Consider the following 27,186-nt stretch of genomic DNA (forward strand, 5'->3'; position numbering starts at 1 on the left):
CTGAAGAAAAAAAGATGTGCCTTTATTTTTAACAAGACCATTTGCTGTTTTTTTCTGTTTACCAGTGCAAGCCTGACTGCAACCCTGAGACTAGTTGTAAACAACATAATAATTGACTCAGTTTATTCCTTTTTCTGGTACAGAATTGTATCCCCAAACAGCCCCCCTCCTTGACAGTACCTTAATGATTTCAAAACACCATTCACACCATGTGCTTGAAAAATGCTGTCACTTTTCCACTCACTGAGCAAACGAACAAAATCTCATCAGGAAAAGACCCTAGGCCTAGATAGAACTTTTGATTTGTTCAGAGTGTAATTTCTTAATATATTTTAAAACATAATTAATGAGCTTTCATTACACAGTTGTATGTAACAAGTAGAAAAAAACAGGATCGTCTTGAAGTGTAATTTGTGTGTGTAAGTGACGAGGTAATGCAAACTTAACCTAGGGAAGTGTTTGATGGTCTGACTTCCACTGGGAAGTGGACACTTGAATTCTGTCCCTCACTGTCACCGAGCTTCACGGCTTGACAGGAGAGTGGAGATGAGTCTGTTCTTCTTGGGAAGCCTGTGCAGGGAGTCCCACATGTCACCTGAGAGGGAAAATGCCATGGCTTGATGGTTTATTTTTATGTGAAGCTGAAGACAGTTTGAAGTTCACATGCTAAGTTCATCAAGTCTTCATATGCTTAATCAACTGATTATCTCAGAATGGTCAGAATTATATAGATTATCACTCATTTCTACTGTGTGAACGATTGCTGCAGCAAGAAGGGAGACCCTACCAGTGTCTTGGGTGTGACCAGGGAGTCAATGAACCATTTGGATGTGAACCAAGCATGCTGAATATAACTGGGCTACTAAATGTGACTGATGGCTGATCCGATAACAGGTCAAATTACAGCAGAAAAACAACACAAGGAATAAAAGTAACTGCTGACATGCCACTTACTCAGGGATCCAGAGAGAGATTCTGTTTGAAGTGCAACAAGGATAATCTGTGCCAATCTGTTGAGAGCTGTGTCTGTGGCTTCCTCATCCACCACCTGGCCATTCGTGTTGTCATTATTACTGCTGCTAGTAGTGCCGCTGCTGCTGCTGCTATTGTTAGCATTCCTTATCCGCTCACTCACTGCATCCACCACTGATGTAACGTGCTTTGGACACAATACCTGGAAAAGGCCAGAATTTGCTGTCTATCACTATTGCCCTAATCCATGTCATGGGGTATAGTTGATATTTACTAATTTGGGAAGACTTCATACATGCTTGCACACATCAGCTGTGTTTTCCTACTTGTGACTTTGCATTACAGTATGCTCAATATACAGGATCCTCTCTCTTCTGTCTTTTTTGGTCTACCAACTTTTCCCTCAACTACTACCTTTCACCCTCTTCACCCCACTACCCTCATCCATTATGTAAAAAAACTGGTATAACATTTCCCACTCCTTCAGTATGATGACTTGACCTGACCTGTGCCCACTCGTGCTCACCTGTTTTTGAGTCATGCGTGCCCGAACTGAAGGGACATTCTGAAGAGTCTGCAGGATGGAGAGATGCAGCTGGGAATAGAGGTCAGCAGTTGTCTCTGATGATGGTGGGGCTTTGGAGGCAGGAGGTGAAGAGGCTGATGCAGATGGGGGAGGTGGTGATGAGGAGGATGAGGGGGTAGTACAGACTGCAGCTTTGTCCAATTCTGTCTCTGTTTTCAGCATTTTGGTTTTCCGGGGAAGTGTTTCCGAGGAATCACTTGTCTGCTCGAAGAAGGGTGCTTCAACACACCACCTGTAAAGCAGTGCTGGCTAATGATGTGCTGGGGTGGGGGGAAATGTGTGTGATATATATTGGAGTATTACAATTGTGGGTATTGTGAATAAAGTATTGGGCAGTGTGTGAAGACAGAGGTGTGAGGGAACTGAGTAGTGTTGGAAAGATCAAGGAAGTGCATGACTGGAGTAAAAGGTTAGTATTAGAATAAGGAATAAGTAAAGGTAAAGAAAGGGTAAAGGAGAGGGACACTGATGATAAATGAGATGGGTAAATGGGAAGAGCAGTTGGAAAGGAAGATGGGGTGATGAATCAGATATAAATAGTTTTCTCACCAAACTTTCCCCAGACTTATAAAGTTACACACTTACTTCATAAGAGGTGCCAGTGGTGGTACAGCTGTCATGGGGAGGGAGACACCAGGAAGGGGGTGGGTGAGGGGGACCAGGGCCAGGTGGGGTGGCAGGCCTGGGGAGCCCTTCAGCCACCACACTATCGTGCTCACCAAGGCATCTGGCGGGCGCTCACACATCTCCCCACTGCCTGAAAATGTAGATGAGGCTAACCCCATAACCTTCAGAAGTTGCTTATTCATCAATATCATCACCCTCATTACCACAAACTTGTTTCCTTAATGGAGTAAGATATATAAGTGGTTGGAGAGGCAGGATACAACTGACTATTTAGAATGTAAATGGCAGTGACTGTATATGCTCCCACACTAGCACTGCCGTTGTCTGTGTAGGCAAATCCCACAACTCCACCGTCCCTATTGATCTGTGTTGGGTTGAGAGGGAGAACTTGTACCGTACCTATTTTTGCATAAAGTTGCGATAGTGTAGTAATGAGGTTTGCAGTGAAGAGTGGAGCCATGGTGGGCAGTGCTCTGAGGGCTGCTGCAAAGTGTGGTGGAGCTGATGGGGTGAGCTGAAAGTAGTCCTGCACCAACCCTCGGCAAACCTCCCCACTCCACCCACTGAGGCAACACATTTGCTAGTTAAAGAAAATAGAAATGGAGAAAGAGTAAAACAACTATTCATAACTTTAAGCCAAATAATGGAAAGGTTCCTGCAAACACTTCTTCCTTAACAGCAGGGATGTCCACAGGAATTTCTTCAATGGGGGCAGAGCTAAATAAAAGCACTGACAGGTCTTACCAATAGCTCCTAGAAATTTTTAAAGAGAATGTGATATACTAAATCTGGCTAGTTTTGTTTCTATGCAAAATTTATACAGTGGGGAAATAAATCAGATGCCATGCCAAATAGCAGTAGATAACATGACAATACAATGAATATGGGGAAAGCTATGTAAAATAATTCCAATACAAATATGATGCGTACCTGCATCCAGACGGCTGTGGCCTCCAATACTGATACGTTGTGTGTAGCGATGGCCAGTGACACAAGGGCAGAGAGGATGCGCAGTTTGTGGGGGATGCGGGGGTCATGAGCAGACGGGTGAAAGAGGGTGATGAAGAGGGAGTTGCGGGAGGCTGTGTCCACCATCTTGCCCAGGTACTGGCTGAGCTCACGCACCACCACCAGCTCCTCCACCGGCCCTATAGCCTGGAGGGAGGAGCGCAAAGGAGGGAAAGCTTTTTTTAAGTCTGGGTCAGAAACAAGCTTGCTTCAAATGAGGCTTGCCTTAGAGCTTGCATCTTAGCTTAGGTGAGCACAGAGAACTAATTATCTGGTGATGTGGCTGGCTGATTCTGTTTTCTGAAGTCCCCTTAACAGCAGAGTGTGTGTTGAATCTATATGGTGAGGTGTGAGAAATACGTGTATAAGTATGCTCAAGTCTTGGTTTTCTTTATTAACCTGGTAGCAGCGACGGGCCAAATTTGTGTCACGATATAAACCCCCCAAAATAGATGATACATAATCTGATCACAAATGCTTTGATATATATTATGAAATGGTTTGTGTGAGGGGTGATTTTTCTCTTTTTTCTCGGTTCTCGCATTATGAAACATGATCCTTGCTGCTACCGGGTTAAGCACTACTTGGGTAACATGTGATTTTCTCTAAAGCTGTGGCAAAAATAATAAACTAAGTAAAGACTAAGGCATTAATAATATAATTTGTATTTATTGTATATCTTACCTTTTCTTGTACATGGGTGGCAGCATCCTTGAAAGTTGGAAATAAATCAACAAAATGAAACGAAACCTGCTTTTCTTGTTTGTAAAATTGAAGTTCTTAAGTTAGAAGTCTCTTCTACAATTATTGTATCTTTAGTTATCTATTATGATATAAAGAATATGAATATGGGTGTATGGGTCTTACAATTAAATAATGAAAAAATAAACTAGTTGGATATTACATTTCTGCATCAATAATAATAACAATGATAATAATAATAATAATAATAGTAATAATAATAATAATAATGATAATAATCAGATTAAAATATGTTTCTAAATGAATAAGAGGCTTGTAACATCAGAATAGTAGTAATGATGATAAAGATGGTGTATTTTTTCCGGTTATAAAGGTGGCCCAAGAGGCTGTCTGGTGTGGGAGTGGAGTGGCAGAGCTGAGGACCTGGGGACCTACCCTTATTTTGGAGGAGGAGTCCCGGCAGCAGAAAACAAACTGGTCCATGATGTGCTGCTGTAGCTCATGGTATTTGGCACCAGGTGGCAAGTGAAGCACCTCTTCTGCAAGGGTGATGGGAGGAGCTGTTAGTCTAGCTACATAACAATAGCTCTCCCTGACACCAGCCATGTCTTTGATCTTGTAGGGTGTGATGGCTTGTTCTAACACACCATTCCAAGAAGTAATCCTCAGAAAAACATGCAGAGTATGGTACTTTAGAAAATTAAGCTGAGGTAGAAAAATGAATTACTGCTGTCAAAATGAAGAATGTTTACCAGTCTTTAGTTACCTTTGCCAATGGAGTTGGAGAAGGTTATGTTTTCAATGTGGTTTGTCTTTCCATCTGATTGATAGCAGGATAAAGCAAAACCTACCAGCCCAATTTTTACAGAAATTGGTGGAAAGATGAAGCATGGGTTGAGAAAGACATTTAATTTTTGAAAAGTTCCAATAACTACTGACATAATGATTGTGAATAAAGGGGCTATTACACTGGGCAAATTTTCTGTGGATCTTCAGGCAAAACACGATTTCCGCTGGCGTGGTTCTCATATTTTTGTGGTTTTCTGACGTGTTCATGATCTTCCAAAGCTACGGTAGACTTCACCGAAGGACGACGGTATTACTCACCATCAGCAGCAGCAGCAATAACAAGAAACAAATGAGAACCACGCTAGCAGAAATCGTGGTTCGACTGAAGATCCACGGAAAATTTGCCCAGTGTAATAGCCCCATAAGGATCAAAACTGACTGGCAGCCAAATGAAAACAAGCAAAGGTCTCCATGGGCATTCCTCACCGAGTCGGGCCAGCCCCTTCCTCACGCAGGTCGGGAAGTCACTCCGCTTCAGCTCACTCAGGTCGATGGACATTTTTCAGGAGGTGTGGCAACGTGGTCTAAATCTGATGGTGTGTTCTGATCTGTGGGTGAGTGAAGGATTCATTGATAAGAAAACTATTAGTAATGATTATCACATCTATTTATTGTAAAAAAATAAACTTGAAAAATCCAATCATACTAAATATAACCTAACCTACCTTACCTACATACCTACAGGGGTTCCCCCACACATTTCATGGTTATTTTCACAGATGTTTTGATCTCTATTGTCTTTCCTATTGATTCCCGGGAAGTTTGAAGGTTAGTAGAGTACATATATGACAACAGAAGAGCAGTTGATAAAGGGTAGGAGACGAGATATCAGCACGCTAATAAAAGCAATCCTAACCTCAATCTCTACTGTAGTGTAATAGTAGAAAACAAGAAAACAGCTAAGAGGGAAAAAAAAGGCTAACAGGGGGATGAATAGGGGAAAAAAAACGGAAAAAAAGAAAAACTGGGAAATGGAAAAGAGGAAAAAATGGGAAAAGGGAAAAAAGGAAAAAAGAGAGGAAGGAAAGAGTAAAAGGGGAAAAAAGGAAAAAAAAAGCTAAAAGGGGGAAAAAAACAAGCAAAAGGCCAAAAGGGGGAAATGCAAAACAGGAACAGTGTAAGCTTAAGTTGTAGTTGCAGTTGTCGTAGATTTATGTGTCATCACCGCGGCCAGTCTGGGGACCTGCCGCCTCCACACCTCTGCTCCATCTTCAAGTATTGCAGCTGGTTGATGATGGAGTTGGAAAGGAAAATAAAAAAGCAAGTCTGTGTAAGCAAAGTGCACAAAAGAACAGGGCTCAGTGCAGGGCGAAGCATGAGTGTGGAGAAGAAGCAAGGAGGACCTCAGAGGTGATACAAAGCGGAACAGCTAAAAAGAAGGTGCCTCCCTCCTCCCTGACTTTTTTTTTTTTTTACAGTAGAGGAAACATTTCAAGGGTAACAAAAAGGAAACAGCAATGAGAAAAAAAAGCCCGCTACTCACTGCTCCTACAATAGTCATAAGAACGTAAGAACATTATAACATAGGAAGACTACTACATGAGGAGTGTCCGAAAGATAGGTCAATTTCCCTACATTTTCCGCCACGCAAGTCACCCCTCATGCGTGCAACACTTCCTTCACACGAGAACTTCCTCTGGCCAACACCTCAGACGCCATTAAGCTGACGGTGTGGTAATAAGGGCCGGGCTCACCTGTGGCAGTGGCCGTGGCTCCCCCCGCCGCGGCTTGTTGTTGTGGGATCTTGAGCTTGATCTTGATGTCACAGGTAACTGAAGATTTCTCTCAAGCTAAACTTTTGTATCTGTATCTGTGAAAGAAAACAAAACATACAGAAGGACGATGTTCTACTCGAGGCAAGATATCATTGCCTACATCTTTCACCCCACATGCTTTCCCAGAACTCTTTCACTGCCTCAATCACTCGTCGACTCGTCTCTCCATGCACTCAGCCCCAGCAGCAGCACCATCTACTCCCTTCCAGTCCTTTCATTCATTTCACACGTCCCATCTCACTCAGAAACACTTGCATCATCTTCGTTCTCTCTCTGCTATACTTCTCACATTCCAGCATGACATGCAACACAGTCTCGTCCAGACACTGTTCTAGCTCGGAAAATAAGTTCACCTCCAAAGGCTTCCCTCATACCACACCTCACTCTTTGGGGACTTTTTCTCCTTATACCAGTCGAGAATTTCTTTTCTCTCTGGGTGGCCGTGGTCGCTCCTTGAGACCACTTCCAAGGTCTTGGGAACTTTGATGAAACCGGAATCATCACGTCCGCACGTTGACTAATCGGCCACCGCCTCTCCAAGTTTACTTTCCCCAGGGTTTCCCTAAAGACCCACATATCTACAAGCCCGAAAAGAAGGATGAACAGCTGGGTAGGCTGCACGGCGACTGCCCGGGCCGGGATTCGAACCCAGCAGGCCCGCGAATTCTAACTTGACATGTAACTAACCATTGCACCACGAAGGATCTCTGTGATTCAACCTGAAATGCTGTAATACTACAAACACTACAAACTGCTCAGTCATATATAGAGCTAAAAAATGCCAAAGAAGCAGTGCTGCTGGTCACAGCGGAGTCCCCCTCAGCTGCGTCCACAGACGACGAAATTCTATGTAGGTAGCTATGCATGGCGCTGCTGATCGGGAGATGCAACTTCCCTGTCAGGCTCACCCAAGAGATACGGTTACAGTAGCTTGGGCGGTAGATTCCCACCTTTCCACCCACCAACCCCACCTCTCCTCCACTCGCCAGCCTAGACCTTCCTTCGCACCCATCTTTCTCCTCCGGACAGTCCGCCTTCCACTACCAGCCGCTCACTCCTTCCAGTTCCCCCTCGTGCCTCCAGGAAGGGGCTGACATATTACTATTCCCGCTGATAATCATTTCCAGGAACATTTGCCATTGTTTGCAGGGCGGGTGTGTGTCTTGGTGTACCTGGCAGTGCGGAGTGCCAGGCCGCGTCCTTCACTTCCGATGACGGCTGTAAATCAGATTTTTCATTATTTTTTTCTGCCTTTTCCTCCCTCCCTCTTTTTGTTCCTATCCTTTTTTCTTTTTCATTTTCAATAATCATCATTACTTTCCTCGATCCTCCTCCTCCTCTTCCTTCGTTTTTCTCGTCTTCATCATCATTCCGCCTCACTACAATAGCATATAAATTTCTAACCACTGCACCAATAATCCCTATATCCTTTTCTACGGCAGGTTACAGAGGGGATGCTTCTTCCTGGGTGAATAAAGCATCGGGGAGAGCTGAGCTAGAGGCGATGGGCTGATAACCACAGTGCCTTATGTTGTGTTCCTGAGAGTGAATGGTGGGAGCTGCGGGGGGAGGTGGGGAAGGGTGTGACAAGGCCTGAGGGGGTGGGGTGAGTTCATGTTATTTATTCATCTTCCATGCATGCTCCTCCCCCCCCTCTCCTCCTTGGTCGCCCCTCCATCACGAGCTTGTCTCTTCCTCAGTCCCAGCGCCGTCAAGGGACTCTCGGTACATCTGCAGTCAGTTCGTCGTGGTGGTTGGGGAAAGGGGGGGGTGGGGGGCAAGAGTCGAGGGAAATATCTTTAAGTGGTGATGGCGGCGTGTGATGAAGCTGAGGTTTGTTGCACCTCCCCCCTCCCCTCCCACTCCCCGTAGTACACTATGAAGGGGGGACGGTGGAGGGTGCGGGGGCAAGAAAGGGGTGTATAGGGGGGGCTGTTGTGAGGGGAAGGAATGTGTGTGAAAGAGGGGTGCATGTAGGCTGTTGTGGTGAGGGGAGGGAATGTGTGTGAAGGAGGGGTGCCTGTGGGGTGTTGTGGTGAGGGGAGGGAATGTGTGTGAAGGAGGGGTGCCTGTGGGGTGTTGTGGTGAGGGGAGGGAATGTGTGTGAAGGAGGGGTGCCTGTGGGGTGTTGTGGTGAGGGGAGGGAATGTGTGTGAAGGAGGGGTGCCTGTAGGCTGTTGTGGTGAGGGGAGGGAATGTGTGTGAAGGAGGGGTGCCTGTGGGGTGTTGTGGTGAGGGGAGGGAATGTGTGTGAAGGAGGGGTGCCTGTGGGGTGTTGTGGTGAGGGGAGGGAATGAGTGCGAGGGTTGGGTGTTTGTGGGGCTATTATGGTGATGGAAGTAAAGGGGAGCCGGTGGCCGAGTGGTCAGCGTGCGGGCGTGGTGAGGCCGGGGACCTAGATTGGAGTCCCACCGATGCACGCTGACAGTTATCAACCATCGCCAAGTGGAGGAAGATAATCCACATGCTGCCCAGATCTCCAATCAACCCTATTACCCTAACTCAGTGACTTCGTTCAAGTGGAGCACCGGGGGCTGCGTGGGCTGAGCACGAGTCATAGCCTACATCACGGCAGCCACTATGAATAAAATTCGCCTGTGCCACTGACGGGGTGGGCTCGTCCAAGAGACCCCTCAAGAAAGCCTACCAACGCTATAGGCAGCACTTAAAAAAAAGGAGTGCACGGAAGGGGTGAATAGTGGTGGTGTTGTGGTGAATCCAGATATCTTTTGCTTTTATCTGTTTTCTGCATCCTCCGGTAGCTGGTAATAACAGGCAGAATAACCTCTAAAGGTAGCCCTCTCAAGCTTCGCCACCGGGCCGTGGTCCCTCAGTAGAAAGTGTCAGCAAATATTTTCAAAGTGAGACCGTTGTGAAGTGTGAATCGTGACGTCACTGCACCAAGATGGCGGGCCGCGGGAGTGGTACCGCAGGCAAGGGACGACCATTGAATATAGACTTTTGCGTGTTTACCTGACGAGTTACAAGGCCGTGTCGCTTCGCGGTAGATCAGTAGGTGCTTACGGTGTGCGTCAGAGTGCTGCAGTGTGGGGAGAGGCGCAGCAGAGGCCTCAGGAGTCAGAGAGAAAAGTTGACTCGGCTGGCTGGTGAGGAACACCGAAAAGTAAGTAGCCTATCCATTGTATGATGATTGTATTTCAGTATTTCTCGTAGCATGGCGAGGTCACGCCGGCATTACATGGGTCCGTGAGGTGCAGGGAGTACTGTGTTCTGTGGCTGTGGAGGGAAGGTAGCCATGGGGTCCACTCAACCTTACCAGACCGCCGAGGATGGTTGGAGGAGGACAACACCCAAGCTCCAATTTCTAGATGTATTTAATATGCCGTCAAGGAGTGACAACAGAGGGGCCCTGACACATACAAGGACAGAGGTTCGAGGTGGTGTTTGCAGGAAAGGCAGGCTGCGAATGCTTCAAACCTCTGAATCGGCTAGACCTACGTCACTTTCTAAGGGAGAAAACGGAGGCGTGCGAAGCGAATCCGAAACGAGCGATCCAGAGGGAACGAAACACATGAGCGGGAGCGAACCACCAAACATACACAAACTACAATTATTCACCACACAACCACAACAACAAATAGCACTACACCGCTGCTCCGCTTCTTCTGTTTTTCTTTTTGACGCCCAAAACTGTCACACTCACACCTGTAACGTTATTCACTTGTCCCTATTTCTAAAACCGTTAATTTATTATTGATGGTTAGCGGGTGCCAGAATTCGGAAAATACGATGTTCTGAGTACCGTAGTGTGGTAACGTTGGGTTCACTCGGTCTGTTTCGGTGTGACGTCATTTGAGTGCCCGCAGGACGAGGGATCACCGCTGCTCAGACATATGTGCTCCTGATACGATCTGACCGATAACTCATCCATGATTTCTTCCCTCTATCTATGATCCCCAAGTTTTTTGCGTTTAAAAACCGCTCTTTCATAAGAACATAAGAACACAGGGAGACTGCAGGAGGCCGGGTGGCCTACACAGGGCAGCTCCAGAATCCCCCCCACCACTCACGATGGGTGAGGTGTAGTTTCAGGGGTTACAGGTAGAGGCTTGATCCTCGTTATACCGGGGGTACTAGGCACGCACCAGTAACCTGTCACCTTACTGCACCCACACCTCACTGCCACCTGTCGTCCTCATCCATGTAACTATCCAGTCTACTCTTCAAACCACTTGTAACGATCACTAATTACCATTCTGTCCAGCCTCATAATTTTCTCTAACTTTTATTCATTGTCGTCATAAGATGGTCTATAATCACTTGGATATTAAAGTAGCTGCTCCTTGTTCTTTTCCTTTGATGGCATATTTTCTTTCCTCGTCGAATCCACATCCTCCTTTCGATCTGATCATCTTGTCAAAGCTTGTTATAAATTACGTGTAACATACACATATTAATACTTTTTGAATAATTGAACCAAACCTGTACTATTCCTTACCGCTGGCATTCAGGTGTGTGTGTGTGTGTGTGTGTGTGTGTGTGTGTGTGGAGCTATGCAAAGACTCCCAAATCATCGCTACCGTCCACACTGGCAGCATGTATCAAGATTGGGAGGACGACGATTTTGCGCCGCAGTATTGTCGTTAATTATATATCAATGCTACGTCAGGTCATTCTAGGCTGTTGAGTTTAGTTTGTTAGATTCATTTATTTACTTAGGCTGGCTTAGAATGGTTATAATAACATTTCGTAAGAGCTATTTAAAGATGGGGCGGTGCACACAAGTTATTAGCGGTGTCATAAATAATGGACGCGGGTTATTTGCTTGAGAAGTTATATAATTAAGTTGATTGAAAGTAGCAGGACAAAACTGAAAGTGTAGGTAGTTTTCTTCTTCTTCTTCTTCTTCTTCTTCTTCTTTGTTAATTATTATTATTATTATTATTATTATTATTATTATTATTATTATTATTATTATTATTATTATTATTATTATTATTATTATCATCAGTACTTATTCGTTTATTTATTATCATCATAGTCACCGTGCGTTAGCCTATTAATAAGCTATCACGATAATGTTTGGTTTGGTCATATGCAATGGATGTGTGTGTGTGTGTGTGTGTGTGTGTGTGCCAGTATGGATCCGGAAATAATTACAACCACACACGTAAATGAAACAATATTGATCCCCCAATAATTACAAATGTACATAGGCTACGAAGCATGGCACTCGTAATGACAGGGTTTAATTAAAGCAAAAATGGAATAAATAATGCGTTGATGGCCTGGAAATTGCGACGGCCTTTGCAGTCATCAAGCTTTTTTCTCTCATTTTCATTGCGTTTGCCCTATGTTTGAGAGCTTTATTAATCAATTAAAATCCCATAAAATATTTGCATTCGAATATGCTTTCATCGTTGGCGCCGATTCACAAACAGAAAAGTGCTATGTTAAGGGTATCTACAACACATGACGGGCACTAATTCACAGTGAAATTCAATAAAGAAGAACTCACTTTGTTAGACAGGAGGTCTCATTACTGAGGGAACTTATGAATCGAGTACACAAATGTGATACTTGTTTGTGTTATTATAGTTAGGTTAAGGGTCTGTTCACACACATAACAGGCAACAATTTATAGTAAATATCAGCAAATAAAGAGCTCACTTTGTTTGATAGGAAGTGTCATTACTGAGGAAACATGAATTTACTGTGTACACAAATATGATGTCTGATTGGGTTTTAGTTAGATTAGGTTTAGGGGTCTCTCCACACATATGACAGGCAATAGCTTAGTGTATAAATCAACAAAGAAGAAACTCAGCTTGTGTGAACTCATTACTGAGGAGCCATATTTGAATCTACTGAGTACATAAATTTGATCCCTGTTTGTTTATGGTTGTTAGGTTAAAACTTGTTTACTGGCCTCAATTTCTTCCTCTCTATTTCTTGCTTGTCAGTGCTCGTCTTCCTTCTCCAGATTTTTTTTTCTTAGCTCTTTATCCACTTCTCTTGCAACATCTTCCTCAATTGATCATTTTCTTGTCTTTTTTGGTCTGGTGGTGATCCTATTATCTTCAGCCTTGGATCCTCCTCTTCCCTCAGAAGTTTCCCTCTCTTCACCACGTCACATTTCATTCCTCTGTATCCAAGGCTCACTACGAGTTGCCTATATTTGTCCTCTTTTTATTTTATTTTAAATGATTGCTCAATTTCTGCAGCTAATCCAAGCTTCTCCATGAAGAGGTTGTCACGAAGTCTTTCTTTCGTCTTTCTTCTTTTTAACCTGGTGGCGTTTTCCTGCTCTTTGAATCGTTTAACATCACTGCATTGGTTTCCTTCTCTGCCATGGCCTCTTTTTTCCTCTGTCTCAGAATGGTAAATGATTGCTCAATTTTTGCTTCTAATCCAAGCTTCTCCTTGAATAGGTTGTCACAAAATAGTCTTTCTTCTTTGCTCTAACTTGATGGCGTTTTCCTGCTCTCTGGAACATGAAACATCACTGCGTTATTTCCTCTTTTTGTCTGTTCTCTCTTGCCTCCATCGCAGAGTAGTTCTTGTTTTTCCTGATGTAAGTACTTACTTGAATGGCCAACATACCTTAGGAACTATATGACATGCTCCCCCGCCAACCAGAGCCTCCCTGGAAGCCGCTCACACCCTTCGTTCGTACCCCAAACAATCTGTTATAACTTCGCGTGGAACGTTTTATTTTGCTTTATTCCTTTATCGCTTTTACAACGCTTTCAATCATATACACATTTTTTACGCAACGGAGGCAGCCGCGGGCAGACACACAAAACAGGGTCCGCAAAACGCTGCTCGAACAAATAACAAACAAAAGTTGAAAATTGCGTAGTCAGATTAGGCTTGAAAAGAGTGAAAGTTTGAAATGTGTTTTTTTCTTACGTCGAAAGTTGTAGAAAAACATAATAAAGTAAGAGAGAGAGAGAGAGAGAGAGAGAGAGAGAGAGAGAGAGAGAGAGAGAGAGAGATTGGTTAAACTTCTGCCATGTTGAAGCCGCAAAACTTTCCCAAACATTGATAATTAGGTGTAGTGTTTCCGAGGCTCCCGTTTCGTGTTGCGGCTGCCTCTGCTGGTGCTGCTGCTGATGATGATGACGATGTTGTGGCCGAAAGCAACTGGGGGGAGCGAATCGAAGTTGGCGTCGTGAAGCCTTTTATCTTTCCCCTGCACGTGTTTAGTTCGTTACTGTTCGGCCGCTGTTGTTGTAAGGTTCCACGGCGCCGGTAGTGGTGGCGGGGGTGGGTGGGGTGGTAAGGGATAAATAAGATAAGGGAGTAAGGGTGAGGGAGAAGTTAAAGGTAAGGGAAAAGTTAGTCAGTATATCTGTTGAACAAGTTTGTGTGTGTGTGTGTGTGTGTGTGTGTGTGTGTGTGTGTGTGTGTGTGTGTGTGTGTGTAACTATTTTATTATTTTTTAGTTTTTATTTAGAGATATTTAGAGATCCTATGCTCGAGTGATAACTGGAGTGTGTCTGTCGTGGTGGGAGTAAAGAACAAGTTAATGATATTAGTCATTACTTTAAACGTCGGGCCGTACCCAGATCTATTATAGGGGGGATTCTTTTTACTCTAAATGTGGACTTTTGTAGCCACTTGATTAGGGGCGAGTGGCGAGCGAAACAAATCAGTTAGGGAGTTCGGGATTTTGAAAATTAGACATTCCTGGGTGCATTTTTCTGCTGTTTTTTTTCCAGCTATATATAGGCAATTAATGGAATCAGAATGAGAAAAATCCTCAGTATTCCACCAAAAAATGAATTTAACAGAGACACCCAATATAGTAGTTGTGTAGAAAATTTAGCAGGTGAAGAATCGATAGGAACGAGGAATCGCGGCTATCCTCAGAACCATGCTTATTCTCTAGGGCGAGGAGGGAATAACTAAATGAATGTTTCGTTATCTTGAGCGGCGTGAGGCAGTCGGTTAATAACGGCTTCTGTACACAAAGGGAACTGTTCTCTGGAGTCCTAAAAGTGAAGACAAATGAAGTCTGTCTGAGGGAAGAAAAAATAAAAAGAGTGAATATTTTTCCTACTCACCCACTCCACTCACCCACACTCGCTCATACACACACACACACACACACACACACACACACACACACACACACACACACGCACACACACAAAGCGCTCTGTTTCCATGGAGTTTGTCGGTCGTCATTATTCAGTTCCGCGGATCCAAAAATAATTAACAGACCGAAAAAATATTAAACTGATTGAAAACAAATATTCCTCTCCGTTCCTTTTTTTTTATATAGTTTTTGCGTTTTGCGCTCGACAGTATAGCAATAATTTTGATTTGCCGGCATTTAAATATACACTATGGCATTTGGATCCTATTTTCCGCGGACGAATAACTAATGAATGAGAGCGTTGGGTAGGAAAAAAAAAATAGTTAGAAAAAATATATGACGTGCGAAATGGCATTAAAAGTAAAAAAAAAGGGAAAGTTGAAAAAAAAATGAATACCAACATCGTTAAGCTGCGAGGAAAAGTTGTATTGAAGGTGTGTGTGTGTGTGTGTGTGTGTGTGTGTGTGTGTGTGTGTGTGTGTGTGCAGCAGCTCGACAATGTAACCATGTCACCTGTCGCGTACCAGGTCATCAATCTTACCTTGCATGCTACTCACAGGCTCCTCCCCCTCACCTCTCTCTCTCTCTCTCTCTCTCTCTCTCTCTCTCTCTCTCTCTCTCTCTCTCTCTCTCTCTCTCTCTCTCTCTCTCTCTCTCTCTCTCTTCCCTGCCTCTGAATAAAAGCTACACAATACACGTGGGGAAGCAAGGCGGCAAGCGTCCGTCGGCTTCACGGAACTCTCGCTCCGCGTCACAATGGTGGAGAAAAAACATTAATATCATTATTATTGTTAAGCGCCGTCGCTCGCTCACCCGTCTGGTTGACTGGCTGCGTGAGGCTGGCGGGCCCGTCTCGTGACCGGAAGGGGGGAGGGGTAAGGGGTGAGTTGGTGCATGGCTCATGTTTGGAGAGAGAAATAGATGGATAGATAGATTGATAGATAGAGAAATAGAGGGCAAGAGGGAGGAAAGGAGGGAGGTGCAGTGAGACATGAGTGGAGGGAAGTTGGTAGTACTGCCGATAGCTACGAAGAAAGGCAAAAGGTCAGTCTGAGGAGAGCGGTTTCCTTTCATCTACAATTAACCGAGGAAGATAATATTACCTAGGGCTGAAAGGTGACCCAGAGGGAGGACGGAAGCCAGGAAGAGTGGAGGTGGGGAGTGGAAGGGGGAGAAAGCTTATATAAGGTTATTAGATAGTATAGGGAAGCGGTGGGAAAGATGATTATTGTACTCGAGGAAAGTTGATGTAAGAGTTGATAAGGTTGGTTTTACTTTTATGGTTACTGTGTGTGTGTGTGTGTGTGTGTGTGTGTGTGTGTGTGTGTGTGTGTGTGTATTATAATTCTTTCATCTTAAATATGACCATAGCATATTCTCATTTCCCTGTAAGCTTGTATTTTCTCTCTCTCTCTCTCTCTCTCTCTCTCTCTCTCTCTCTCTCTCTCTCTCTCTCTCTCTCTCTCTCTCTCTCTCTCTCTCTCTCTCTCTCTCTCTCTCTCTCTCTCTCTCTCTCTCTCTCTCTCTCTCTCTCTTCATTTTTTTATTCATATTTGTGTACTGTTACCTAACTTCCCTTCATCATAATTTTCTCATCACGTGTGGGCAAAATTCACAATGTTTGATTAAGAACGAATACAAAACACGCCTAATGCTGTTATCCCGCCAAATGTCGTTATTCCGCCAGTCTTGCTGCGCACCTTCCTTATTCCGTAACCGTCGTGCTCCCCTTTAAGCGTCGTTCCCTGCACTGCGAGGCCGCCACCCCTCCGACAGCAGCCGCCTCGCAGTGTCGGGTCCGTACAAGTTAAATGGAGAGTTGTGTTACGAATTAAAGTTGTGCCGAGGGCCGCACCGCCAAGACCAGAATCAGAGCCCGCCTGTGTGTCTGCAGCGAGAGGGAAATTGTATAGATTTTGCTTTATCTTCTCACTCCTGTTTCGTCGTTGCGTTGTGTGGTTACCTAACGCTTTATTTTCACTCAAAATGGAAAAACATAGCTGTGGGGATTTTCTTTTGATGTCTTATTGGTAGATTGCTATTCAAGTGTTTTTTCTTCGCTCTGAAGAATTATAATTGTTGTTGTGTTAATTTTTCCGTTAATCGTTCATGAGATAATTTGTCATTCAAACCCTCTCGCTGAAACATAGATTGTGGTGATGCTTTTTTTTTTGCCGTGCCCTACATCTTTCCACGGACGCCAAGGAGAGGTAGATGGATAGATAGACACAGATAGACACAGACAGATAGATATATAAAAATGTCTGTTTCTGTTGCTGTTACTTGCCTTTTGTTGGAAGAGGAGAGTGTAATGTTTGTTATTTCAGGGATTTTCAACTTGTGCCCATTCCTGGACATTCTAATATTTATATAACAAGGAAAATTATACCCAGTTATTCAGCAACTTGCTTTTTTATTGCTCCTTTTATTCTTATTGTTTTTTTTATCGTTTTTCATATTCTTGTTTTTGTTGGTATCATCATCGTTGGAGAGGTTGAGAATGTTGGAGATATTCTATGTCCTGCAGTTGATATGATGATGATGATGATGGTGTGTGTGTGTGTGTGTGTGTGTGTGTGTGTGTGTGTGTGTGTGTGTGTGTGTGTGTGTGTGTGTGTTCAAATGGGCGAAAGCAATTTGAAATTTCACTTTGGCCTGTCCGCAGCAGCGTTCAGGCACGGAGGGAGGCTGTCAGTCCGCATTAACTGCGTAGGAAGGGAGTTTTGCATGGGATGTTGCGACAAATGTATTCAGTATCAGTGGAATCGAGTTAACACATTCCGCAGCAACAGGCCACGTGGTGATGAAACGCCGCCCCCCACACAGGCAGCTTTATTTGTGTGATGCGCGTTTGTGTCACCTGGGCGCGCCATGCCAGGGATTATTAGATGGGGAAGGAATTGCAGGCTGCTCGTCACAAAGGAAACATTCTCAAAGTTGTAATTAGTTGGTAATTTTTAAAAATCTTTTATGCTGTCTTTATGTGAATTAACGACATTTTTACTGAAATTAGATTAGTATCTTTGCAAGCACATACACCCACACCCACACCAACCCACCCACCCATCAACCCTCCCCCGACCCCCCGTCCCACGGCACCTCCAAGCACCTTTGTCATTACCTATAAATAACCTCAAGGCTGGGCTGACAGGATAAAATATCGACTGGTCGTGGCGGCGGCGTGAAGTTGGTGCCATGCGAGATTTACGTCTTGTTCAGGCGACGGTTATTCTCAGACGCTTTCGCCTTACACATCAACAATTTCCAAAGTCCGAAAAGGAGATGAATAGGATTCTCATGAGTGATTTCTTCGCCTTCATGGTACAGAACGGACGGGTACTGGCTGGCGATCACGAGTCCAACACGTGATCAGACCGTGAGCATGTAACACAAGGAGTCCAACCTGTCGCTTGAGGTGGCGTAAAACTACCCATGGAAAGGCCCACAACTCTTACGGAAGAATTGCCAAATGTTTGAGAATATGGCCCGAAGTCTTAAAAGGTTTTAGGTTGACCGGAGCTGTCACTCTACCTCTTTTAGCCAGGAGGGTGATTGGTGTAGAAGGGTCCAGCCGTTCCCAGAGATCGGTCACAATGTAGCTCCAAGCTCTGTCCCATACCTTCATACATATATAGATACATACACACATACATACATGCATACACACACACACACACACACACACACACACACACTGCCATAGCTTCATACATCAAGTGGATATAGGTGGCATTAGGCAGCTATAACTAACTATTAAGAGCGGCGTGCCGTGTGTATAGACCGGCTTTGATGCAACAGGTTGAGTGAGGGAGAGGCGGGAGGAGGGAGGGAGTGAGGGGGGGAGGGAGGGAGGGAGAGATGGGTGGTGAGAGGGAGAGAGGGGGGGAGGTAGAAGTGGGAAGGAAGGTAGGTAGGTGGCAAGAGAGAGAGAGAGAGGGGGGGGGGGGGTCGATAAAAGGTCAGCGCCGGTAATTCACACACTCCAGGGGTTATGACACGCGGGTCCGTACTCATGCACGCACACGCCCTCTGTTGGAGCCGACGGGAACTCCAGGAGCATTCCCCGGCGCTCTCCTCTCACGCTGATGTCATTATGCCCTTAATGGACCCTAAGCGAGGCTGTGGGGGCGTGGGGTTAGTGTGTGTGCGTGTGTCTGTTTCTCTCTCTCTCTCTCTCTCTCTCTCTCTCTCTCTCTCTCTCTCTCTCTCTCTCTCTCTCTCTCTCTCTCTCTCTCTCTCTCATGTATATTGTCAATTATCGCAGGAATTTCCCATCTCCTGAGCCTGTGAAGCATTTCCCCTCATGTATCTAAGGAAGAGAGCATGGTAAAGTGACGAAGAAGGGAGGTAGGGAGGGAGGGAAGGGGAAGAAATGAGGGAGGGAGTGTAAGAGAGGTAGGGAGAGAGAGGAGGTTGAAGGTAGCATAACTTGTAACGAGGATAATTTGATATGACGAAAGCATAGGAAGAAAGGAAGGAAGGAAGGAAGAAAAACATGGAAGGCTGAAGGAATGGAAAGAAGGATGTAAAGATGATAATTTGATATGACGAGACCATAGGCAGAAGGAAGGCGGAGAGGGAGGAAGGGAGAGAACAGCGAGGGAGGAAGATAGAAAGAGGAAGAGGTGGTGGGAGGGAGGAACACATGGATAGATGGATAGATTGTTAAGCGGGAGGTAGGGAAAGAGAGGGAAAGAGATAAAGGTGTGAGAGAGGAAGGGAGGGAGAGAAAATGATCAAGATTGTGCATGTGGATGAGGAAGAGAGAGAGGAGGGAGGGAGAGATGGATGGATGGACAGATGGAGAGAGGGAAGGATGCAGAGAGAGAGGGAGAGAGAGAGAGGGAGAGAGAGAGAGAGGAGGAAATGTTGGGAGGGATAAAAAAAGAAAAAAAAAGAAATGATAGTGGGAGTGAGGGAGAGAGGGAAGTAGGTAAGATGGTGGATTAAAAAGCTAATAATACAAAAGAAAAAAAAAGAGGGAGACAGAAGCTTCGAGAGAGAGGAAGAGATGCTGGGAAGGAGGAAGAAATAAAGGAACGCAGGAAGGACTGGTGGGTGTGAGGGAGGGTAATGGAGAGAGAGGGAGGGAGGGAGGGAGGCCACAAAGTTGTAAAGCTAATAACACTGGTCTTCATATTAACTTGGATAAACTCAAACTTCCCTTTCACGTGATGTTGTTTGCTGGGTGTTGTGTGGCTGCGGCGGCGAGGCTCAGGTTAGGCATGAAGCGAACTGTAATACTCAATAGAAGTGTTAACTCAACAGAAACGTGGCCCGGGGATGAGAGGAAAGAGTTAACGCCGTGCTTGTTCAGGTGAGAGTGAATCTACCTGTGCGTGCTTACCCACCTGGACACTACCTGCCGCTCTCGCTTTTTTATCAGAGAATAACTCCATCGGACATCCGTGGGCTGTTTGTTTCTTTAATACAAATGGAGGCAGATCAAGGGTAAAGAAAAGAGTAAATAAAAAAAGCCTTGTGGCGCTGCTGCAAATAGTTGATAAGAGTAGCTGAAAGAGGGTCAAAATCAGATGTGTCTTGATTCTCCCCTCTTGAAAGCGTTTAAGTCTTAAGCAGGAGACGTAATGGTGACCGAAACAGGTGTATATCTGAAGTGTTCATTGTAATACAGGTTAATTAAAAGTTGATAATAGTAGCTGAAAGAGGGTCAAAATCAGAAGATGTGTCTTGATTCTCTCCTCTTGAAAGCGTTTAAGTCTTAAGCAGGAGACGTATTGGTGACCGAAACAGGTGTATATCTGAAGTGTTTATTGTAATACAGGTAAACGAGTGTATGAAATTGTGATAGAAACCGACATTGAACACCTGTGGGAATTAATTTAGGGTGACGTAAGACTAATTGCAACAGGTGTATTTCCTTGTACCTTACGAGTCATTATAATGCATGTGAAAAGTTATGAATAGTGACAGAATACCGACATTCAACGCCAGCAGGGACTTAAAACATCAGAATACGTGAAGCATGTGTGTAATTACTTCCTGACTTCACGTTTTATACCCCTTAAAAAATATTAGGAAAGCTAATCTCTGTAATTTCCGCGCCCCCGAAATTTGCATATATATGACTTGACAGTGAGTGGAGGGAAATAATGCGAAAATGTGTGTAACTACTTTTGTCTTAATACCTGACTAATAGGACAGGTATAATACAGGTATAATGCAGGTATAATACAGGTGAAGACGTGTAAATTCTACCAACACCTGCATTTTAGAACTGTGGATGATAAGAAAGAATGCAAAAATAACAGAAAAATGCGTATAAAGAATCTCATTTGACATAATAAACTTAAATTTAATACAGGTGCAAACTTGTGTAGTACATTTAACGCCTTACTCATTGCATGCTCAAGTGGACTTATCAGCGTCTTATAAAAAAAAGAAAAGAAAAATTGTCAGCGGAATTAATCTCGATAATTTCCTCACAAGAACCATTAACATGTATATGACTTTGAAGCGATGAAGATTTAATATAACTACAATTTACATGTTAGTTAAGTCTTCCTCCTTGAATATGCAAGTGTGCTTATACGTTTTACTCCCACAAAAAAAAATAATGTCAGGGGGAATTAATCTTGTCAGTTTCCGCGCAAGAAGCGTTTGGCGCGGCATTGAGCGAGCGGAAATTTTTGTGTAGCCACGCTAATTAAGACTTTCTCCTTCAATACGCTTCCTGAATACGCGGAAGGAATCAGACGATGTTTTACTTCCACAAGAACTTACGCGTAGTTAGTCCCGGTAATTTTCGCGCCTGACAAAATTGCATATATGCAGTTCTGCAGTGACTGGAGGGAAATAACGTGTGTGGTTAATATATGTAACTGCTACTTGGCTTCACGTTTTACTCCTTCAGATAATTCAGCAGAGTTCATCCCGTTGATTTTTACTCCTGAAAATCTTGCATATATTTTATTCTGCAGTGACTGGAGGAAAATAATTCATGTAATAAATATATATAATTTCTCTTTGTCTAAACGTCTTCCTGACAACAAAACAAAACGTCAGGGGAGTTAATCCTTATAAATTCCTCTTCTGAAGCATTAACATATATATGGCTTTACAGGCACCAAGAGGAAATGTTTGTGCAATTATGTAATCACGGGTTTAAAGACTTATTGGGATACACTGGTTGACTGTCGAGGTTCTTCTTCCTTCTAAATGTTACCCCCGAAAATTAGGTTAGGTTTGGGTTAGGTTTAGGTTAGGTTAATATTAGGTTAGGTTTGGGTTAGGTTAAAGTTAGGTTAGGTTTGTGTTAAGTTTGGGTTAGATAGATAAATAGATAGATAGATAGATAGACAGATAGACAGAAGGAGAGAGAGAGAGAGAGAGAGAGACAGAGGGAGAAAGAGAGAGAGAGCATCCCTCCATCCCTCAAATAATCGGTTTATATATACGTTCACGAATGGCTCTTCTTCCCCACATAAGTTACCCCCCTAAATCATATGCAGATTCGAACATTCCTTAATTTTTTCCCCTCGTGGCCGAGAGAATACGCGGGATAAGGCTCAGAGGGGAAGGGGCAGGTGTGTGCCAGGTGTACGAGGAGCCTGCAACGGGGCCAGGCGTGTTGGGTTTTAATAATGATAAATGATAATGATAGTAATAATAATAATAATAATAATGATAATGATAATAATAATAGATATAATATAATATAATATATAATAATAATAATAATAATAATAATAATAATAATAATAATAATATGACTGCTACCACCTTCCTCTACTACTACTACTACTACTACTACTACTATTAGATAAATAAGAAAAATAGATGATGAGAAAATAGATAGACGATTCATACATACATACATACATACATACATACAATCACATACATAAACACCAACAAACAAAAATAAACAAACAAACAAGCACACGGACAGACAGATATTGTTTGACTGATCGATACGTAATTGACTGACTGATTGATTAATTGATTGCTCTCCGCTGCAGGTGTCACCCCGACGAAGGTTATTGCCATCACCGCGAGAGGGAGAAGACAGGTATGTACGTCTGTCTTAGTATTGGTAGTCTTGGTAGTAAAGTTGGAAGCATACACTGTAGCTGCGCGTTGTGGCGGTGGTATTCATCTCCGTCCCGTCGGCCCTTTGGCTTTGTAGTACCGCTGGACAATGAATTACGTGCCTCCTTGTGGACGATAGAACAGAGACAGAACGAAAACTAGAGAAATAAACCCCAGTAACTTCAAATGGCGTACCGCTGGACAATGAATTACGTGCCTCCTTCTGAACGATAGAGAACATAGACTGAACGAAAACTAGAGAGAATAAACATTAGTTACCGCAAATGGCTTATGTTTTGGTCCGTTTTCATATTACTTCAAATTTTTAATAGATGAGATAGATGGTTAGTTAGGAGAGCCATGGAAGAGGAGATAGAAAGGAAGGGATAGGCATGGAAGAGGGGTAATGGGTAGGGATGAGGGTAGGGAATGGGTAGGTGACTGGATAGGATGGGATATTAAAAAGAAGGAAGGAAAGGGAGACAAAAGGTGAGGGAATGGTTGGGTAGTGAAAGGAGAGACATGGGAAGGGAGGTTTGAATGAGAATGGGGGATGGGTCGGGGATAGGATAGGATGGTGGATGAAAGAAAATGGGATGGGGTCGTACTTATAGGAAGATGAAGGAAGGAAGACACGAAAAGTAAGGTGAGGTAAAGGAGATATGGAACATTTTTTTTTTCTACAACAAAGGAGACAACTCAAGGGCACAAAAAAGGAAACAATAATAAAAAAAGCCCGCTACTCGCTGCTCCTAAAAAGAATCCAAAGAGGTGGCCGAAAGAGGGGTTAAAAAGAAAGATGATGGGCTATATTAAAGGAAGGGGGTAGGAAGGGAGACATGAAAGGTGAGGTGAGGTGAGCTGAGGTGAAGAAATGAAAGGGGTAATATAGGATGGGACGAGCCAGGTGAGAACAGTGGTGTAATATTGATATCTAGCGTTTCACCTGTCGAACGCGAAACCCCTTTGACGCTGGGTGAAATATTGCGTGTGTGTGTGTGTGTGTGCGCGTCCGTGTGTGTGTGTGTGTGTGTGTGTGTGTGTGTGTGTGTGTGTGTGTGTATCTTTGTGGAGGCTTCGGCCGTTGACTCAGCCGCAATATTGCTAACTAGAAAGCCTTGCGCAAACACCATCTTGTGGGTCATAGCGGGAGGAGGAGGAGGAGGAGGAGGAAGGGGGGGAGGTAAACATTGAACCCTTCTTATTCTTCCTCCCTCTTTGCTCCCTTTTCCCTCATCTCCCTCCTCATATGTCTCCAGCGTCTTCAAAGCAGTAAATCTTCCCCCACCCCCTCTACCTAATGCCCCCTCCTCCTCCTCCTCCTCCTTCTCCTCCTCCTCCTCCTTCCCCTTCCCTTCCCTTCCCTTCCTTTCCTTTCCTATCCTTTCCTTTCCTTTCCATTCCCTTTCCTTCCCTTCCCTTCCCTCCCCTTCCCTTTCTTTCCTTTTCCCTTTCCTTCCCTTCCCTTCTCTTCCCTTCCCTTCCCTTCCTTTCCTTTCCTTTCCTTTCCTTTCCCTTCCCTTCCCTTCCCTTCCCTTCCCTTCCCTTTCTTTCCTTTTCCCTTGCCTTCCCTTTCCTTCCCTTCCCTTCCTTCCCTTCCCTTCCCTTCCCTTCCCTTCCCTTCCCTTTCCTTCGTTTTATTTCCCTTTCATTTCCTTCCCTTCCCTTCCATTCCTTTTCCCTCCCTTCCCTTTCTTTTCCCACCCTTCCCTTCCCTTCCTTTCCCTTTCCTTTCCTTATGTAACTCACCAACCTATACTTACTAGCTTTCCTACTTTCCTTCCTTCCTACCTACCAATCTATACTACTTACCCGCCACCACCACCATCACACCCCCTCCCCTTACTGTCACCACCACCACTACCGCCTCCTCGTTAATAAGTCGCCAATGTGGTTCCGCCGTGCCTACTGTCACCTCAAACTTGTCTCATTAAGATGCTTGGCCGACAACGTCACTCCCCTAGGCCCGGAAACTTTCTACATGCCCATCCTCCCTCTGCTTCCCCCTCCTCTCCTTTCCCCCATCTGCTTCTCTCTCTCTCTCTCTCTCTCTCTCTCTCTCCCTTTCCTCTCCGCTTCGCTCGTGTCTATCTACAACCCACGCACATCAACTTCCCCACCACACACCCACACACACGCGCAAACACAAACACATAAACAGTTCTAACGTTTATACTAAATACTTCACGTTCCTCGATGCTTATTGCGAAAATGTATATATATGCACATAATAAACACGTATCACTTCCCGAGCCGAACTGAGCCGAGCCGAACTATTCCTGGTGCTTTTGTTACTTGTTATAAATGCGTGTCGTAAGTTAGCGTTCTGAAGCGGCCGGTGTTTGCGCGCTGCCTGAGCCATTCACGAGCCGGCGAGTCAATACGAAGTGAATCTATAGAGAGAATAAATAGTGAAGTCTGTATAGAGAGGAGAGAAGAGGCGAGCTGGGGGCGTTATGTTGTACAGCCGGGGTTAAATTAAAGGTAAACACACACACACACACACACACACACACACACACACACACACACACGCATTGCTCTGCCAAATGAAATCGTGTCTAAAGATCTGTATACACAAGTTTGATCGTTTATAGGATTAAAAATGAATTATATGACGAGCTTGACTCAGGCTTGTTAACACACACACACACACACACACACACATACATACACACACACACACACACATACATACACACACACACACACGGCGCAGGCTAATTTTATTTATAGTGACTGCCGTGATGTATGACTCTTCCTTGGTCCATGGTGCCCCCCGGTGCTCCTCTTGACCGAAGTCACTGAAGTTAAGGTTGATTGAAGATCCAGACAACATTGGGTTAATCTTCCGCCTTGAAAAATCTCACCACGCCCACACGCTAACCACTCGGCCACCGCCTCCCTTGTATGTATGTATGTATGTATGTATGTATGTATGTGATTACTCGCCTTCTAATCTACCCAACCCTACTCTTACCTACACACCTTATTACCCACCTACCTACCTACCTATCCACCTGCTTATCCACGTACCGACCTACTTACCCATCTAATTACCTAACCACTCACCACTATTTCTCCCTTCCATCTCTCTCCCTTCTCCTCCTTCCTCCCCCCCTCCCTCCCCTCTTCACCTTTAAATGTCAGGGGTGTAGGCATACGTAAGGTCCACAATAAGGTCACGCATGCACCACGCTGACATTTCCGGCCCGTGGAGACATGACGTGACGGCTCAGGTCAGGTGATGCGGCGCCGGCACGTGATGGACGACCCCAGGCTGTCCAATTTATCGCCCCACTGTCTGGTTTAGGAGGGGAAGGAGGAGGAGGAGGAGGAGGAGGAGGGGTAAGAAGACATGGTGCGTGTAAGTGTTGAAAGTGATTTGTAGATGTTGGAAGAGCGAGTTACAGTTAAAAGGAGGAGGAGGAGGAGGAGGAGCGGCAGAAGGACAAAAAAAAAGAATGATCAAAGAGAGAGAGAGAGAGAGAGAGAGAGAGAGAGAGAGAGAGAGAGAGAGAGAGAGAGAGAGAGAGAGAGAGAGAGAGAGAGAGAGAGAGAGAGAGAGAGAGAGAGAACTTAAAAAAAAACCCTTGAAATGCGTATAATAAAAAAAAAGTAAGGAACGTTGAACAGAAGCGAAGGGTGGAGAGCAATATATATTCAAGAGGAAGAGGAAGAGGTGAGGGAGACAGCGCCAAGATGAGCAAATGGAAGCACACATAAAGGATGAGAAGGAAGAGGAGACGAAGAGGAGGAGGAGGAGGAGGAGGAGGACGACAGCGAAGGAAAGGAGATAAAAGAACATAAGTGAAGAGGTACAAAGGAAGGAAACTACCATTGTCAGGCAGTCAACAGGAAGAGGAAGAGAAGGTAGATGAGAACGAGGAAGAGAAGAGGGAAGTGGAGGGGGGAGGGAGAGACAATGGGAATGAGTGGTGAAAGGAGAACAGAGGAGGGAGGAAAAGGATGAGTGGACCGTGTTGATGATGATGATGAAGATGATGATGATGAGGAGGAGGAGAAAGAAAAAGATGAAGAAAAAGAAAAGGAAGAAAAAGAGGTGAAAGAGGGAAGGAAAAAGAGGGGAAAAGAAGAAAGAAAAAAGGAGGGAAAAAGAAAAGGGGATAAAGAAGAGAGGATAAAGAAGAGGAAAAAGAAGAAGTAGAAGGAAAAGAATAATAACAATAAAAATAATAATAATAATAATAATAATAATAATAATAATAATAATAATAATAATAATAATAATAAGAAGAAGAAGAAGAAGAAGGAGAAGGAAATAGAGACAAAGAAAAAGAAAAAAAAAAAGAAAAAGAGGAGGAAGCACGAGAACATTAAACAGCAGGCACCAGAAAGCTTGTTGGCATATTACGAGGTTGCCTTCTTTAGTGACTTAATTCGTCGGCCATTTCAGTAACCTTCAAAAAACAACAACCCGAAACACAAACTCAACGTACGCACAGGCTCATTCAATTCCCTCCTGTCACAACGAAATAGCGCTCAATACGATTCATAAAGACTTTGACCTCGTTTTCCCACTAACTACA

General features: G+C 44.3%; 1 protein-coding gene and 1 long non-coding RNA gene across 4 annotated transcripts in view; one reads left to right on the forward strand and one right to left on the reverse strand.

Annotated features, from left to right (window-relative positions):
* Positions 1 to 108: 108 nt before the first annotated feature.
* On the reverse strand, positions 109 to 6,576 carry LOC127007247 (integrator complex subunit 15-like). 3 transcript variants are annotated; one of them, XM_050877974.1, is made up of 9 exons: positions 6,439 to 6,576; positions 5,171 to 5,292; positions 4,331 to 4,434; positions 3,116 to 3,340; positions 2,585 to 2,765; positions 2,144 to 2,333; positions 1,499 to 1,790; positions 955 to 1,174; positions 109 to 595 (listed from the first exon to the last, which is right to left on the reverse strand). In XM_050877974.1, exons 2-9 carry the CDS (start codon positions 5,241 to 5,243, stop codon positions 513 to 515), a joined length of 1,368 nt encoding a protein of 455 aa, XP_050733931.1. In that variant the 5' UTR covers positions 5,244 to 5,292; positions 6,439 to 6,576; the 3' UTR covers positions 109 to 512. The 3 variants fall into 3 exon arrangements, with proteins under 3 accessions (XP_050733931.1, XP_050733933.1, XP_050733932.1); XM_050877976.1 differs by having other exon boundaries at positions 2,144 to 2,315; positions 6,439 to 6,575; XM_050877975.1 differs by having other exon boundaries at positions 6,320 to 6,458.
* A 2,771-nt stretch (positions 6,577 to 9,347) lies between these two features.
* The window catches only part of LOC127007251 (uncharacterized), a 294,850-nt gene continuing 277,011 nt past the window's right edge, over positions 9,348 to 27,186 (forward strand). The window contains exons 1-2 of the long non-coding RNA XR_007760128.1: positions 9,348 to 9,643; positions 22,567 to 22,616. This is a non-coding gene — a long non-coding RNA (uncharacterized LOC127007251). The remainder of the gene's footprint in view (positions 9,644 to 22,566; positions 22,617 to 27,186) is intronic.

Source organism: Eriocheir sinensis, chromosome 35 (genome assembly GCF_024679095.1).
Source record: "Eriocheir sinensis breed Jianghai 21 chromosome 35, ASM2467909v1, whole genome shotgun sequence".
NCBI classification, from domain to species: Eukaryota; Metazoa; Arthropoda; class Malacostraca; order Decapoda; family Varunidae; genus Eriocheir; species Eriocheir sinensis.

What these genes read in the sequence shown, in the direction of transcription:
- LOC127007247 (XM_050877974.1), bottom strand. Translation starts at nt 5,243, where the DNA reads ATGTCCATCGACCTGAGTGAGCTGAAGCGGAGTGACTTCCCGACCTGC. An exon ending in CACGCATGACTCAAAAACAG is followed by an intron (nt 1,175 to 1,498) that starts GTGAGCACGAGT and finishes GGCCTTTTCCAG; the next exon opens with GTATTGTGTCCAAAGCACGT. An exon ending in ATCTCTCTCTGGATCCCTGA is followed by an intron (nt 596 to 954) that starts GTAAGTGGCATG and finishes TTTCCCTCTCAG; the next exon opens with GTGACATGTGGGACTCCCTG.